Source organism: Lathamus discolor, chromosome 13 (genome assembly GCF_037157495.1).
Source record: "Lathamus discolor isolate bLatDis1 chromosome 13, bLatDis1.hap1, whole genome shotgun sequence".
Lineage (NCBI taxonomy): Eukaryota > Metazoa > Chordata > Aves > Psittaciformes > Psittacidae > Lathamus > Lathamus discolor.
In genome coordinates, this window is record NC_088896.1 from 1899308 (window position 1) to 1915545 (window position 16238).

Here is a 16238-nt window from a genome sequence, read left to right on the forward strand (position 1 = left end):
GTGGCGAATGCCGCATCCCTGGCAGCGTTCAAGGCCAGGTTGGACAGAGCCTTGGGTAACATGGTCTAGTGTGAGGCATCCCTGCCCACAGCAGGGAGCTGGAACTGGGTGATCTTAAGGTCCTTTCCAACCCAAACCATTCTGTGATTCTGTGATCCCCTCCCTGCCCTTAAAAACCCACAAATGCAAAGAAACAAAGCGGAGCTCTCTCCCCAAGCAGTGACTGGCACGATGGGTGCCACCACGGGGCAAGCACTCACAGCAATTTTGGCCTTGATGCTGGCCAGCTTGTCCTGGGCAGCCGCCAGCTCCGCGTTGGCTTTGCTGAGTGCCTGCCTCTTGGGCTGCACCTCGCAGAACACAGCGTGGAAGCGCACGATGTTCAGCACCCAGGAGCAGAGCCCGGCCGCGGCCAAGGACTTGGTGGTCACAAATTCGGGCTTGAACTTGGGGTCTTGTAGATAGGGCTGAAGGGCTTTGAGGCAGTTCTCATGGATGTTCTCCTTATCAAACTTGATCAGGGAGTCCAGGAAGCCATCCACCCTGGCCATGGCGGCTTTCGCTGCTTTCCAGCTCCTGTCTTTCGGAATCCTTCCTCCCGGAGCCATCAGCACCATCACTGCTGCAGTGACATTGCTGACAGCTGAAGGCGGTGACCCAAAGGACCTCAGCTCTGTCAGATTCTTCTGAAAAGGGGAAAACAAGGCTGTTAGACAAAAATGAATGGGCTTTCCTTTTGCTTTGCCACTAACAGAGTCAGGCTTCCAAGCTATCAATCTGATAAATTGGGCTTCTCTCGGCCCGAACATCACTGCCATTAAATCACCACTATGCATGCTTACAGCACAGGTGCTCAATACGCTGCATCCAGCTCCTTAAATCCCACCGGGACCAGCGCAGCGTTCTTTCCCAGACTGCCACTCTTTCCCTGCTGCCAACCCCGCTACCCTGGGAAGCAGGAGGCTTTCTGCCTTCTCAGGAGATCACTATAAGGAAAGACGAAGCCTTTCCAAATAAACAGCCCTCTGCCTTGCAGAGGTGTCCTTCAGCTCAACTGTTCGCTGTGCCGGACACACATCCCTTAAGGTCTTACTGAATTATTTGTGTGCACCCATGTTTTCACAGGACTATCACCCAGCCCAAATGTAGGCACTTGAACCACACACCTTCAGCAGGAGAGCAGCTATAGAATCCCAGACTGGTTTGTGTTGGAAAGGACCTTAAAGCCCCTCCAGCTCCAACCCCTGCCACGGGCAGGGACCCCTTCCACTGGAGCAGCTTGCTCCAAGCCCCTGTGTCCAACCTGGCCTTGAGCACTGCCAGGGGTGGGGCAGCCACAGCTTCTCTGGGCACCCTGGGCCAGCGCCTCAGCACCCTCACAGGGAAGAGCTTCTGCCTAAGAGCTCAGCTCAGTCTCCCCTCGGGCAGGTTCAAGCCATTCCCCTTGGCCTGGCCCTACAGGCCCTTGTCCCAAGCCCCTCTCCAGGTTCCTGCAGCCCCTTTAGGCACTGGAGCTGCTCTCAGGTCTCCCCTTCAGGAGCCTTCTCTTCTCCAGGCTGCCCCAGCCCAGCTCTCTCAGCCCGGCTCCAGAGCAGAGCTGCTCCAGCCCTCGCAGGATCCGGTGTAAAATGTCTCTTATAAACAAGCTCAATGACATGGAGCCAACCATGAGCACAGGTAAGCCCCCCAACATGCCCTTCTCCACCCCGTGTGCCCTGCGCAGCTCAGCACATACTACATGGGCTCTCCCCAGCTCCACATGTGCTGGGGCTGCTGCTCAGAGTGCTGGGAGGGCTCCAGCAGAGCAGCCAGTCTTTAGAGCCTGCATCTCTGTGGAACTGGGATGCGGAGCTGGTACCCTGGCTTCTCCCCTAAGGAAAGACCACTTCCATGACATGACAGGAATGGTGACTCTATGACCCTGAATGGGAGGGAGGATGTTGCTGTCCTGGCCAGGATACTGAGGAAGACCTGGGCAGCACGGGGGTGCTGGTTTCCTCCCTTACTGCAAGAGTCTCTGGCACCATGGGAAGAGCACAAGCAAGGTCCTCAGTGAGTGCCGTGCTGATGAACCAGATAACAGGAGCTCTGCCCTCTTCCCTGATGGCACCAGTTGGTGGCATTTTTGCAACCATCAGACGTCCTCTCCCCCCACAATGCAGAGGGGAGATCTGGATTCCCACAGGAATCCTCACCCTACCTTGTTGAGGGTGTTCAGAGCAGCCTGGGCAGCTGCCAGGGCAGGCTCAGCTTTGGCCAGGTCCTCCTCACAGTCCTTCTGTTTCTGCTCGACCTCCTGGGTGATCAGTGCCACCTTCTGCTCCTCCTCATCGGCGACGGCCTTTTCCCTGCTCACTTTCTCCGTCTCCACCCCCACCACCTGGATCAGCTTGTCAGCATCATCATTCTTCTGCTTCAGCTCCACTTCCTGGGCTGCCAGCTTGGCCTTCAGCTCATCCACCTAGAGGGAAGAAACACACATGGGAGCACTGATACCCACCAACCTGCTCCCCCACTGCCCAGCAGCATGGGCTCACACTCGAGAGCAGCTGAGTGGTACCCAAAAGCATGGCTGGCCTGTGTGTAAAGCAGACAATGCCCTGGGAGCACAGAAAAGCAGTATTTCTGGCTGTAAGCAGGATCCTACTGCTCATGATGCTTGGGTCACAGTTGGAGTGCCCATACGCATAGTCTGCACATCAGAGCAGCCTGCTAGTGGTGGGAAACCCAGCAGAGGAGACACCAGCACCAGCCGGATGAGCTGCTGAGGAGGTTGCCCCATCCCTGCTCAGCTGCCAGGGCAACACGAACGTGGCTTTGAGCAGAATCCAGTGGGAAGCAGGCAAAAGGTTTAAGTTCAGGTGTATCTGAAATGGATGCAGGGATTATGCACTGGGATTACTTTTGTACAGCCCAGGAGCCTCACCACAGACCAGGCACTGGCAAGGAAGGTTCTTTCATTGTAAAGCCAAGCACATCCAGCTTTGAACATGAGATCTGATGTTAAATCACAGCCCTAGTAAAGGCAGCATGCAAGTGCTGTGCATGTGTGTTCTGCGGTGGAGATGACATGGTACAACCCAGCTATTCTTTCTATTGCTTCCCAACCTTGACACTGGCAGAACAGAGCAAGTGAAGGACCTGTGCACCAGGTACCTGTGCACCCTGCCTCTCCCCCATCCCTCCATCCCCTGCCCCCCAAACACAGGGCAGAGGCAGCACCCCATGAGTTCCCTCACAACCATCAGGTCCTACACACCTGCGATGGGAAGGGCATTTTTCGCACCAGGAAGATTACGACTGGGATCTGCTGCCAGGTACAGCCCTTGTCAGAGGTGCAGGGCTCAAGGGGCTTTACAATGCAGTATCACGTGAGCTTGAGCAGAGATCTCCTGTTCAGCCATCAGGACACATGGCAGTGGTGGCAGCTCCTCACTCACTGCTCCACTGAGCAGCTGCTCACACCCAGCGAGGTGGGGACAGGCAGAAGCACTCGCATGGTGCAGGAGCTCACACCAGCTCTCACCCGAAGACAAAGTCTCTTCCTAAACCCACCCCTTCCCATGACTTCACATGGCCTTCGTGCACACTATGGAGGCTTTCACTGCCCCGCTGTCAGGCCCATAAAGGGCTGCTTAGAGCTCCTGGGGTACGTCTTTACCTACATAAATATACTCACTAGAAAGGCAGTTGGACACTTGCTTTTGTTGATAATTCCATCTTCATACCCAAAGAGAGCACAATTTGCAATTCTATAACCTGAAGCTTGTGACGTTTGGCCTCAGCTTGAAGTGGAGAGCAGTTTTCCTGCAGTCTCTTTGTGCAGTTGAGCCACTGTCACCTCCTGCTGCCTGCAACTACAATGCTGCGTTCGCCAGGACAAAGACACAACTCTAAATCCAAATGACTCCGGGCTCATAGCACATAATCCCTTCAGCTGGCAAACTCAGCGCCGGCTCCTTGCTCAGCTCCAGGCTTTCAGGGATTGCAAGAAATGGAAGTTTTGCTGATGACAGATATGGCTTGCGACCTTCTGCCCCCAAATCAGTACTCATGTGCTGGGTACACATACAGATGGGGGCTTTAGGGGTTGACACGACCACAACGAAACAAGCCAGGGATTAAAACCCATGAGCTCTGAACAGAATGAGCAGATGTAAACAGCCCCAACGCAGCCTGTGAGAACAGGAAGTGCCCCGACAAAATCTGCTTTCAGCCAAGCACATCAGCAATGGAAGGGAAAAGGACTTGCTCTAACATTGTCAGGACTGAATAGAGCAAAAGGCTGCGTAAGGCTTTGCCTGAGAGAGATATTTAGAAGCCCAGATGTGTATGTTACTGTGAAGGCCCCTGCCTGGCCCCAGGCTTGGGTTCTGTGTTAAATTCCCAGTGGAAAGGATGCAAGTTGTGTATCCTAAAGTTCTGCTGGACCAACAGACCTCACCACATCGGGGGACACAGGGTGACCTCCAGCCTCCCCTAGCTACAGCAGGACTTTGCAACATGAAAGGAAACAACTCTTTCCCCTAGTGAGGCTAAAGCTCAAACGCAGTTGATGGGGACAATTTAATAGTGTTTGTGCAGTGGAAAGAGTGAAATGGGAGCTGTACCTCAATAACCTCTCACTGTCGTTAGGGAGGCCCTGGAGGTGACACAGGGAATGTACATTCATGAACTTTACTCTTCCATTTCCACCCCAGCAAACAAGCTCCTCTTAATGCTGCCCTCACATCCACAGCAAAACCAGGCTGGCACAATGGATCACGCTGTGTTGTGGAGCAGCCACAGACATGTGCTTTATAAGTCACCACCCAGGCACCCCAGAAAGGAGTCATTACCACATCCAGGGGAGGGCAGAAAACCACCACTGACTTTTCCAGTGTCTGCCAACACTGGTAAAGGCAGAAGATGCCTTTTGGGTAACATGTAGCTGGTAAGCAGAAGAAAGTAAGAGCTACAAGGGAATAACAGTAGAAGGAGGTACTGAGGTGGCATGGAAAATGACAGCAGAATGTCCTCCCAAAAAGAAGAGACAATGCTATGAACCTCCTTCCCATAGGCAACACCAGATCAAGGTGTGAACAGACAGATCCAGCATGTGCCTTAGCATATGGAATATCATCACGGGCCACAGACAGTACTTTGCCCCAAACAGTGCTAAGAAATATGGAAAACCTGTAAGCAGCTTCCTCAATCCAGGACAATCTGCTAAGCAATTAGTAATGTGAAGTATAAAGGGAAAGAGCAAAGCAAATGAGAGATTCAAGGGATTCATTAGTACCCAGATGTACTATGACTGCAACAGGGCAGGAAGAAGTGCTTGCTTAACACTAGGAGAGCGTAAGAAGAATTATTCAAGAACAGAAAACCTGGAGGGCAGGCTCCCAGAAGACTCATTTTATCTGAGTGTCCTTGCCTTGTTTCAAGAACACCAAATACCTCACAAAGGTCAGCGATTAATTGACAGAGTAAGTGAGACCTGAATCTGGGATACAGTGATGCAATCCTAACCCAAGTCATCCCAAAATTACTCACGCTGAGCTCTGAGCAGAGTGCTGACCTCTTCAGAGCAAGCCTCTGAAAAACAAATTACTCATCCTACACAGCTTCCGTGTCTGTTATGTCCTAGGAGCTGTTTGCTTTTCTGAGGGCTGGGGACAGCCACTGTCTTCATGGAAGGACGGCTGGGCTTGTAAGGTAACAAAACAGGTTTTTTTAGAAGGAAGCTGCTCAATGGTATCAAGAAGTCCAGATCTCAAAAGACAAAATAGAGCATGTGAGGGGGAGCAGAGCAAAAGGAAGGGGAGAGGTTATGTTGAACTGGAACAGCAAAGTCACAAAGTACTGGCCTCATGCTGAGGCCAAACTGAACAGTCTACACAAACACATACACCTCATCATTAACGTGTCCTAGCATCCAAGCAGCAGGAATCTGGAGAATGCTGCTGATGGGAGCACTAGTCCTCAGAGTTCAGGCACAACTTGGCCATACCCAGGTATCAAAATCCTCCCCCTCTGCTTCGAATACCCATAGTATGACACTGACTTACATTCATTACAGAACACAGCCTGGAGATGACACACCTGAGTGAGACAGAAGACTTGTCACATCCTCAGCACCAAGACCAGTCACTTCCATGGTGAAAATAAAGTTCAGGCTTTTAAATCCATATGCAAGATTGAACATTCTGGTACGATTTCCAATACTGGTAAGTATCTACCCTCTGGTTTCAAATCAACAGCAGTTTTGACAATTGCACACATCTGATAATTTAGGTGTTTAATTTTAGGCCCCCAATGTTAATTTTAGATTCAAATTTGACATATTTGTCCTCACTGCTCTGCATCTTAATCAACTTCACAAATAGGCACTTCTCACCTTGCAACAGCAAAACCTACAAGACCCACAGGTTCTGTGGCTTCCCATCTCCTCCCAGTCCTCCACCACTACTTAAAATCTATTTCATGGCTCATCAGAGAACGCTTGCCTACGTAACACCCATATGAAGATATACATGAACAATACAGAGTGGTCCCCATATCTGACACTACAGGAACTTGTCTCCTCTCAAAAGGTTATTTTACATCAGTTGCTCCCAGTGAAGAACAGACCCAACCCATCTTGTCCACCACTGGGGTGTCACCAAAAGCAGCAATGTCCCACAGGTCAGCAGAATTATTTGCCTCTATAGGTAAGGTAGATGTAAGGCCTGCTTTGCACTGAGGGCATGCACTCCTTGCTCTGGTTGGCACCGCTGCTTGTGGTGGGTGCTGTTCGCCCTTAGCTGCATTCTTACAAAGGAGATGCTATAACCTGCAAAGGGGACATGAAACATGCCCACTCTCGTCCTGTGTCCCTAAAGACCTGTCCTTACCATGAAAGAAGCAACTGCTTGAAGTGAGATGCAGACTACCAGAGTTGAGAGGCACTAATAAAGCCCATATATCACCCTCCAGTAAGGCATGTGTCCTGTTGAGTGTGACAGAGGTGATTTATGTTCCCAGCATTATCCAGAAGATCTATAAAGAAGGGGATGAACCTGCTAGTCCTCCATTCATGTCAACCCCCGCATTTCTTTGGAGCAACTTCAGGACAGGCCCATTTGCCACAGTAGAAGCTTGTAAATGAACATTTGTGAGAGTGAATAGAATAGGAAATGGAGAGAAAAACAGGAGTTTGGGAGCAGAGGTACGGAGCAAAGCTCTGAAAGGCAGTTTGTGCACTGCAAAGACCTCAGTTAAATACTCAGAACAACTTCTACTTGTGTTGCTTTATAGCAGGGGGATTTTGGGATGGCTAATCCACATTTCAGCTAATCCACATTTCAGACATGCATTAATTTTCCTTAAAGATGGATAGCACAATGCAAGGGAAAACTATCAACTTTATTTTAAAAAGATGTTCTATTTAGTTTGAGAGGGGGTTTACTGAAGTTATTGTAGATGTCCTGGATGCAAATCCATAGATCACTGATCTTCCTGTATTTTATAAACTATTTTGCCAGCACAGCTGATATTTAACCATCAAAAGAAGATGCACAAAGCCAACTGGATCTCTACCTCTGTTTATTTACCATGATCTCTCACTGTTACCATCCAAACAGCAGAGACCAGACACACATGTAATCACCGCGGTTGGAAAAGACCTTTAAGATTATCAAGTCCAACCACTGCCCCAGCGCTGCCAAGGCCACCACTAACCCATGGCACTGAGGGCCTTGTCTTCTCTTTCCTTCTCCTTCCCAGTACAGACCATCACTTCTTGGCTCAAGCCAAGATCTAACATAAATTTTACCCCTTGTACAGTTTCAGCCCGTAAAGTTCTCCTCTGAACCAGGATGCAGAGAAGTCCCGAACAGAGAAACAGGGAAAACCACCAGCTTTTAACCCAAGGGGTTTGCTTACTTGTGCAGAGGTGCTTTTGAGCTTCTCCAGACCATTCTCCAGCCGCTCCATTTTTGCCTTTAAATCCTTGCCCTTTTTCAATAGCAAATTCTGATATAGTTTGATTTGCTCAAGGAATGACTTTGGAGTGGTGTAGTTATATCGCCGCTCATTGCTCAGATACAATCGGGATACCTCGTTGACACTTGTGTGAACATAGGCCATGAATTTGCTTATTGAGTCTTTCAGTGAATCCTAAAGGTAAGATAAGAAGACAAGGAGAAACTATTTGAAACAGAACAACTATATATAACACACTCCTGTGCTGGATAGAAAGGAATTTATTAACTTTTTATTCTGCTGCAGCAAAATCCAGGATGTAACATCTAAGTTGATCCCTTTTCACTTCTTATCTCTAAAAGAACTTTGACTGCTTGTGTACTTTTATGCCTGTCTTTATGTCTTTTTATCTCATGCTTTATCTCATTCCGGGCAGATTTTCTTGCATTTAGCTTTACAAAATAACAGCCCTTTAAGTATAAATTTGGGCTTTTCTTCTGTACAAATGGGGAAAGTGCAAACTCAGAAAAAGAAACAGTGTAGACTTTATTCTTTCTAAATCCTGCCTGGAAAAGCTAGACAAACAGAAATGAATCTCTTTTAGTCTAGAAGCAGGCTGTCATCAATAAGAACTTGACATAATTTGCCCTTGAGAATTACAGACACTCAGACACGGCAGTGAAAAGTTCCCTACAACAATTATAAGCATTAGGTTAATTCTGGGCTGCTTTGTAAGGTGCCTCTTGTTAGCAAAGCAGTCATTTCACTGGCAATACCATCAGTGCCCAAGCACACACGTGTGGTGCCCATGGCCATACCTCGGCTAAGGCCCATGGGCCTCTCTGAGAAACACAGAATCGTAGAATCAGCTGGGCTGGAAAAGCCCTTTAAGCTCACCCAGTCCAACCATTCCCCAGCCCTGCCAAGGCTGAATGTTCAATGAAGGTGAACAGCAGCGCCAGCAGCTCCTCACCGAACAGTCACCCAGATGTCCTGGATAAGTGCTGGAAGCAATAAAGGTGAGCAAACCCTTCTAGCCCAAACTATTCCCAGAGTCTATGACTCTGTAACACTCTCCTCACAGTGCGAGGCACTGCTTGCATGAAGAGAGGGATAAAACCACGCGTGGCTGTTGCCAGCACCGTGCACCCATAGGTGGCCAGCACAGGAACCCCACAGAGGAACCCTAGCCCAGGCGCAGCTCGGATGCTGGCAGGTGAGGAGCTCACCTCCACGGCCTCTGTCTCGCGCAGGAAGCGGAGGCTGACGGACTCGAGGGCCTCCCGTGGCCACTCCTGGAACCAGTCTATGGCCACGCAGCTGACGATGGCAGGGAACCTCCTGCTGCGGACACGGAGCCTGCTGCCGACGGGGGAGAAGCACAGCGCGACCTGCGGAGGCAGGGGAGAAGGGGAGAAGACACAGCTGGGAGCAGGCAACAGGCTCCAGCCCAGCCTGGGCTCTACCAGCCACTTCCACACCGCCAGCAACCTCTGTCCTCAAGTCCTTGCACTTCACACCAGCAAGCCTGACCTGGGAAAGGCATAATCCAGCAGCAAACACGTTTTCCCTCTGCAATGAACCCAATTAAATGCTGAGCATTGCTATGGTCACAAGCAGAAGCCTGGCACGCTTTCAAGGCTGCAGATGGGGTTTAATATAACCCCAGTTCCCTGCTTTTAGCAGTGACACAAAGCTGCACCCAGCAGGAAACTGGCATCCAGATTCAAGTGGTGCAACCAGAAATTAAAGTGAATGGATCTAAACTCTCCTGGCTTTGTTCCCCAAAGGCCAGCACTGAGGTGGCTCAAACTCAAAACCTGCTTTGAGCAGAATGAGAAGTTTTTGTTTTTAAATAGAGCAATCTGAAAGCAAAGCAGCACAGGAATAAACCCACTTGTGAACGTGCTCTCCCTGCTCGGTGCAGTTTTGCACAGCAAGTCCTTTGCCTTCCAAACTTTCATTTCAGTCCGACTTGCAGCGAACGGTGCAGTGTTGGTGGGTGTGTGGGGAATCTCTGGTCAAGGGGCTGTTACTCCCCTGCTCAGCATCCTCCTGCACCATTTCTCCTTCCCTTAGTCTCCAGGGCCCTTCCCTTACCCTCCTGCCTTGCCCTGCAGGCTGGGAGCCTCGTGGCCCCCATAGCCAGCCCGCTCAGCTCCTCTCATGGATGCACGAGCTCTCTTTTTTCCAGAAGGAAATTCCCCATCAGGGTGTAAAGTCAGGCCAAGGCAAAGAACCTTTCCTCTTCGCTGCCCCTTCACCAGCTTTAAGAGCAAAATAAGGCCCAAGGACCAAAACCTGCCACCACCATTGGTCACAGTTTGGATTTACAAGCTCTGCTAATCTGGCACAAAGAAGACACAGACAAGTTGCCACTGTGCAGTGAAGCAGCAGTATCTGAACAAGGGCCAGTGTGGGAAGCAGCGCATCTCAATGCATCACCCCTCTCCCACTTGTTAGCCCTGGCTGGTAAGTGCATGCATAGGCTTGCAAGTGCCACGGGGCAGGCTGCTGTCAGCCCAGACATCTCCATAAGGTGTCAATACCTCCACCATGGGCCAGGATCTGGTTTTTAGAGGCTGCCAAAGCCAGCCTGTAACAAAACTGTTTCTGTTTTCATTTCAGAAGAGAGAGCTGAACTCAAAGCTACTGCTCCTCTGACATGGCCAGTGCTTGCTCACACACAAGGGACAGACACATTGGAATCCTTTCTACACCTTCAAGCACAAGCCTCAGGCACCTCTGTGTTCCTCTTTCAGGAAGCTCTCCAGGTACCGAAGCCCTCTATCCTGCTCTCTCTCAAGACCCTGAGGCCAGTGTGTTGGTGCTCATGCTCTGTTGGGCCATGCTGCTCTCGAAAAACCAGCATGGCCTGGGCAGCAAGGGCTTGATCAGCTTTCTGCACGGAGCATGATGCCATTACACAGTGCTGGGGAGAATAAACAGCACTTCCCAGCTGACCCCATCCATCTGCTCTAACACACTGCTCATCAGAAGGGCAGACAAGGAAAAGGGCTCAGCCTCAAATAAATCACATTCACACTGCCCTACCAGTGTACCTCAGTAGTGAATAGGAATATAACCTGGCAGAGGACAATCAAGGTGCTCTAAGAGCTACAAAACAGCATCAGTGCTCATCAGAAATTCCCCTCACCACTGACAGAGAGAGATAGTATAGGATTCCATCTCCTTGGGCCTCTATACTGTGTATGGTCCCCAAATTTTCCCTCATAAATCAACTCTCCAGCTCTTCCCCATCCTAAATGTGTACCCACCTACACCAAAAAGGGAACAGGACACCCTACCTCTGTGAAGGTGTCCCACCAACACCAACCAAGCAGTGAGTAAGGAGGAGGATATGCTTTCATTGAGCAAAAGTCAAGTCTTCACTCACTGCCTGGTTGCTACCTCCCTGCTCTGGGACCACAGTGCTATGCAGTTCTGCAGATGGGCAAATGCCTTTGGAAGAGTCTAACTCATTCTTGCACTGTACTTTCTCCAGGTGCTGGGCATACCTGGGAAGTCCTGAAACTGGTTTGGGATCTTAGGACACATTTACAAGCCTTTCTACAGAGCTGGAGTGGAAGAGATCCTGTAAGCATGCTGTGTCCCACTCAGTGCCCCGGTTGGGAATTACCAACACCACGAAGACCCTCAGTGCAGTTTTTCCAAGCAGCAAGACCCAGTCCTGATGTACCCCTGCTGAATCCCTGCGCATGGCTCTGAAAATGGGAAGGCTGGTCCTGCTCAGCTTTTCAACTCCCATCACTTTCTAAAGCCCAAGAAGTGATGGCAACACCCAGCATTTCCTATGTTTTAGTACTACATGGGGCAGGAACCTCAGCTCAGTTCATGACCAGGCAGAAAAGCCTTCCAGGCTGCAGTCTGACCTCCCCACAAGGCAGCCCAAAGTGTCCCCATGCCATGGCCCTACAGCAAGGTCGATGGTGAGGACACAGAGTCCCTCCGAACGTGTCACCTTCAACTGTCGCCGAACGCGCTCTATGAAGAACTTCCAGCAAGTCTCCTTGGAGTCCACCAGCCCCCGGCCTTTGACTTCATTCCTCACACTGCTGATGATGTTTTCAACTTCATCATCGGGAAAGAGATCTGGGATTTCACCTAGGAAAAGAAGACCTGTGTTGGTTTTCTGCTCTGGGTTTTGCTGTGGTCCCAGAGCACAGGGAAGCAGCTCATAGCATAAGGGGCCCATGGGCCCCAGCAGCAGTAAGGTGGCACAGGTCATTCTGCTGATGAAGAAACAATTATGAGAGCAAACTTCCTTATGAAAGCACAAGGTAAAAAAATGCAGAACAGAGGCAAAGAACACAAAGTCCACTTTTTCTCAGATCTACAGTGCTAATTAGAATACAAAGCCATTATCATTCAAAACCAACCAGGCCATACATGATCATGAAATCATTTTAGGCTGGGAAATGAATGTGTTACACATCCAGTTCCTGCAGCTGTTCAACACCATGTCCAGCAGTGGTCAAATTCCTCCCAGATCACCAAAACACCTTCACATCTTTGAAAAACTGTTAGAAGTTAATAGTTCTGATTGCCAAAAATGTACCAAACCAGGATTTTTATAGTGGGGCCTTAATTTATCACCTATTCCTTCCTTTCTGGCTTCCAATCTGATTGGAACCATCATTACTGAGCAAGATAGTGCCAATATGAACACTAAGCACTTAGGTAATGCACTCGAGAAATCTGCTCACTGATTAGAAAGACTAAAAGGTATATTTTGTTCTAGCTGCTTAGGTGATGATAAGAAGTGAAACAAGGATGCAGATAGCCAAGAGCAGCCAGAGCCATCCAGAGCACCCCCTGGGTAGCTGGAGCTCACATCCTGGGAAGTCACAGCCCCTTCAGGGTCTCTTCCTCCTTGGACCTTGAGTGAGGACTCTGCCCTGTCCCTAGACCCCCACAAAGCAACCACAGTTACAACAGAACACCCTTCAAAGCCACCATAAAACAACCTGGACATCCCAAAGCCAGGCTGCTCTGCCTGCCCCTTGCTGCAGGACACCGAAGAGCTTCACCCTGGGTCATGAGATGTTTGCGTCACCTATACCACACACAAGAGGCGGTGGGAGCTACACACCACCCTCCACAACAACCCCTGTTCTTACTCCTGGTTACAAAACCATCACAGACAGAGCCTGTTTGCTGCTGATACCAGATGGCCAATTTAAAGCCACATATGTCAACTCCGGAGTTACTCACAAGCTATCACTCCACTGTGCTGTCAACTCTCCACCCCTCACTATCCATGGAGGTCACCTGAACCAGCTGGTATCTTCCCACTCCCAACTCATAAATAAGGCACCGATAACCACAGGTACTCCAATCAAATATTCCAGCCAGGAACAAGCTTATTTTATTAGGTAACTAGAGCAAGGATGCATGGGATCCTTAGGCCGAACTCCTCATCTGTCAATACATTCCTTTAGCTCCATCCTCAGCTGCAATATCACAACAGACATGACACATAACAACCATATGGAGTATACCATGAAGTATGGAAAAACTGGGTACAGGACATCAGAAGAAGAAAAAAGTCTACCAGATGATGGAGTGCATGCTCACCAAAGAAACCTCAGCACTGCTTTTACCCTAGAGCTTAACCCATCTATATTCTAGCTCACTTCATAGGTTGCCCTTCTGCATACCCTACAACTACAGATGATACCATGAGCAAAACTATATTTAAAAGGGGCAGAGGGGAAATGAAAGCAGGAAGAGACATACCTGATGCTAAGAAGTCATTCACCAGCACCAAGAACTGCTCATCCGCCACTTGCGCGTCAGTCATGAGGAACACGGTGCCCATGTTCTTCACACCAGCTTTCAGGTACTGGTTTGCTAGGTCTGCCTGGAGGTTGAAAAGTAAGAGGACTTAGGGGCTGCACATACATTCTGCAGAGCATGGGCTGGGTACCACGCCTACAAGCAGGACATTTCAGGATCTTCCCATTAACCAAGAACAAAGCAACTGCAATTCATTAGCATGAACCAGCCCTTTGGCCACTTTCCATCTTCATGCTGAGGCTTTCAGGTTATATGGGGGAGACTATCGCTATCATCATTGTAAGACATTACCAAGGAAGACTGGTCATTATGCCCAGGTCTGTGTAACACAAAAACCAGAAGAAAGCCTTGGCCAGTACCACCAAAGGAAATTCCTGTGTCTGGAACACTCAGAGGTCAATGGAATTGACTGAAGACATCAGACTTGGGGTCTGCAAGGGGAGCTCATAAAGGCTCACCCTGCCCCAGGCTATGGGTGCAGTAGAGCTCTTACAGAGGGAGGTTAAAGCACCACAGGGACTGGGAGAGACTGCAGTGACCGGAAATGTTGGTCCTTGATATCCCCTTCATTTCTTCAGTTGGGTATTTCTTCCTCTCTTCCAGAGTCCAAGCATGGACTTCAATGAGCAGTGATGCTGACAGAGACCTGCTCACATGGAAAAGCTGTTTCATTTCACAGGGGACAGTGTCCTCCTAATGAAGGACTCCATCTCTCTGAAATACAAGTTGCTTATGAGATGGGAAAACCACCATCATCCTGCTCAAACTCCTGTCCCTCCAAGCAGGATCCAAGACGTGCAGGGGCCCCTGAAGGAACACACAGGCCATTGTTTCAGCAACTCTCTTACAAATTCAGCACGTGCAAAGCTTCTACTAAAGAATCATTCGTTACTTTCTTCACTGAGTGGAGGGAACAGCGAATTATATTCCACCTCCACAGACACAGATGCTTTGCAAATAAGTGTATTAATTTATTATCTATTATTGAGCTGGGTTTCTGGCTGGGAGCATGGGCTTCCTCAAGAAACAGACAGATAGGAGCTAGAAAATCCCACGAGTGGGGCTTAAAAACACCAAAGGAGAGCTGCAAACAGGCAATGGATAGTGGGACAGGCTTGTGTGACATGGTGAAAACAACTTGTACCCACGCACAGGTCATCAGGTGGTGCCACTGCTGGGGAAGGAGCCCGGGGTTCATTGGCCATCACATCTCCCAGGCGGAACGGGGTGAAGTTTCTGTGAGTGTGGTTATTACATTTTAAATGAGAACCATTTTGCCAGCAGCTACAATGGTTTTAAACCATTTCAATGCTAATTTATAACTCCCAGGCAGAGGCACACGTCTGGAGTGACTCATCCACCACTCAGCCCCTCTCTGACAAAAAAGACCAGAGGAAGAACTGGATACAATTGGGAAACTCTCCTCCTACTCTCTACTGCTCCTTCTCCACCTTGATATTACCCCACAACAGGTACCTCATGGATGAGCTCATTAGCACATCTTGGCTTCATTTCTATTAAACCTGCAAACCAAGGTTGTTCTAGGGAATAATGAGGGTCCCTTAGCACAGCCCAGTGCTGACACCAAGCCTTGGGCTGGGATGGCCTCAGGCCTGGCCAGCTCAGAGGACTGGCAGGGTACAATGGGTCTGTCTGCTCTGTGCAGAAACACTTCAGCAAGGTATTTTGACAGGCACTGCTCCTCTCCACAGTCCCACATCGCGCTTGGAGCTTTTTAGCATCAGTGTTGCGCCAGTATGCAACAGGGCAAAGTTGTTAGGGCCAGTTCTGCTTTGGATTTCATTCCCCATCGCCTCAGCCTTAAAAGTCACTTACCTTCAGCTCAGGGATGCCATAGCCTTTCCTCAGGGTGATCTGGAAAACCTCCAGGGAGCTAATGAAGGCTGCCAGCCTGGTCAGGCTCTGCTTGCCACTTCCACCCACCCCGACCAGCAGAGCGTTTCCTCTGGGGGACTCCAGGATACGGTTGATGCGGCAGCTAAATTGAAGCATCCAAAACCTCTCATTAATCACGGCATTTTCCTATTTCTCTGCCCACTGCTTTTCAATACATATTTTATCCACTCAGAAATTGTATTCTGAATGGGATGAAAAATGTCAATCTGAGCGACGTGGCAGCAATCAATCCCCATCTCTGCTGAGACCTGTGTAAAGGACAGGGCTGATGAAAAACAGTTTGGTGGCAATTCAGACTCTGTCCAATTGTTTTTGTTCACCTGCCAAGTCCTGCTGGGCAGAGTTATTTTAAGGTGGAGGCCTGGGCATGTTTGCAGGGGAAAACACATTAGGGAGACATGCAAAAACTGGGGACAAAACTCAAAGCTCTTGTGCACCTCCCCAGTACACGTTTCTCGCCACCAAGCACTTGGGGTTCATGTTCAGTTTCATGTTCTGCTGTGCATTAAAGCATGTTCATATATGTCCAGAAGGGCAGAAAACCTGTCTGGAAAACA

General features: G+C 49.5%; 1 protein-coding gene across 5 annotated transcripts in view; it reads right to left on the minus strand.

Moving 5' to 3' along the window:
* Nucleotides 1-16238, minus strand: part of DNAH9 (dynein axonemal heavy chain 9) — a 145493-nt gene that overhangs the window by 85497 nt on the left and 43758 nt on the right. For all 5 annotated transcript variants that reach the window (XM_065693329.1, XM_065693328.1, XM_065693330.1 and 2 more), the window contains 7 exons: nucleotides 15601-15763; nucleotides 13705-13828; nucleotides 11927-12069; nucleotides 9174-9335; nucleotides 7906-8139; nucleotides 2201-2461; nucleotides 261-686 (listed from right to left, as the gene is read on the minus strand). In XM_065693329.1, the coding sequence (XP_065549401.1) occupies nucleotides 261-686; nucleotides 2201-2461; nucleotides 7906-8139; nucleotides 9174-9335; nucleotides 11927-12069; nucleotides 13705-13828; nucleotides 15601-15763 (1513 nt within the window). The remainder of the gene's footprint in view (nucleotides 1-260; nucleotides 687-2200; nucleotides 2462-7905; nucleotides 8140-9173; nucleotides 9336-11926; nucleotides 12070-13704; nucleotides 13829-15600; nucleotides 15764-16238) is intronic.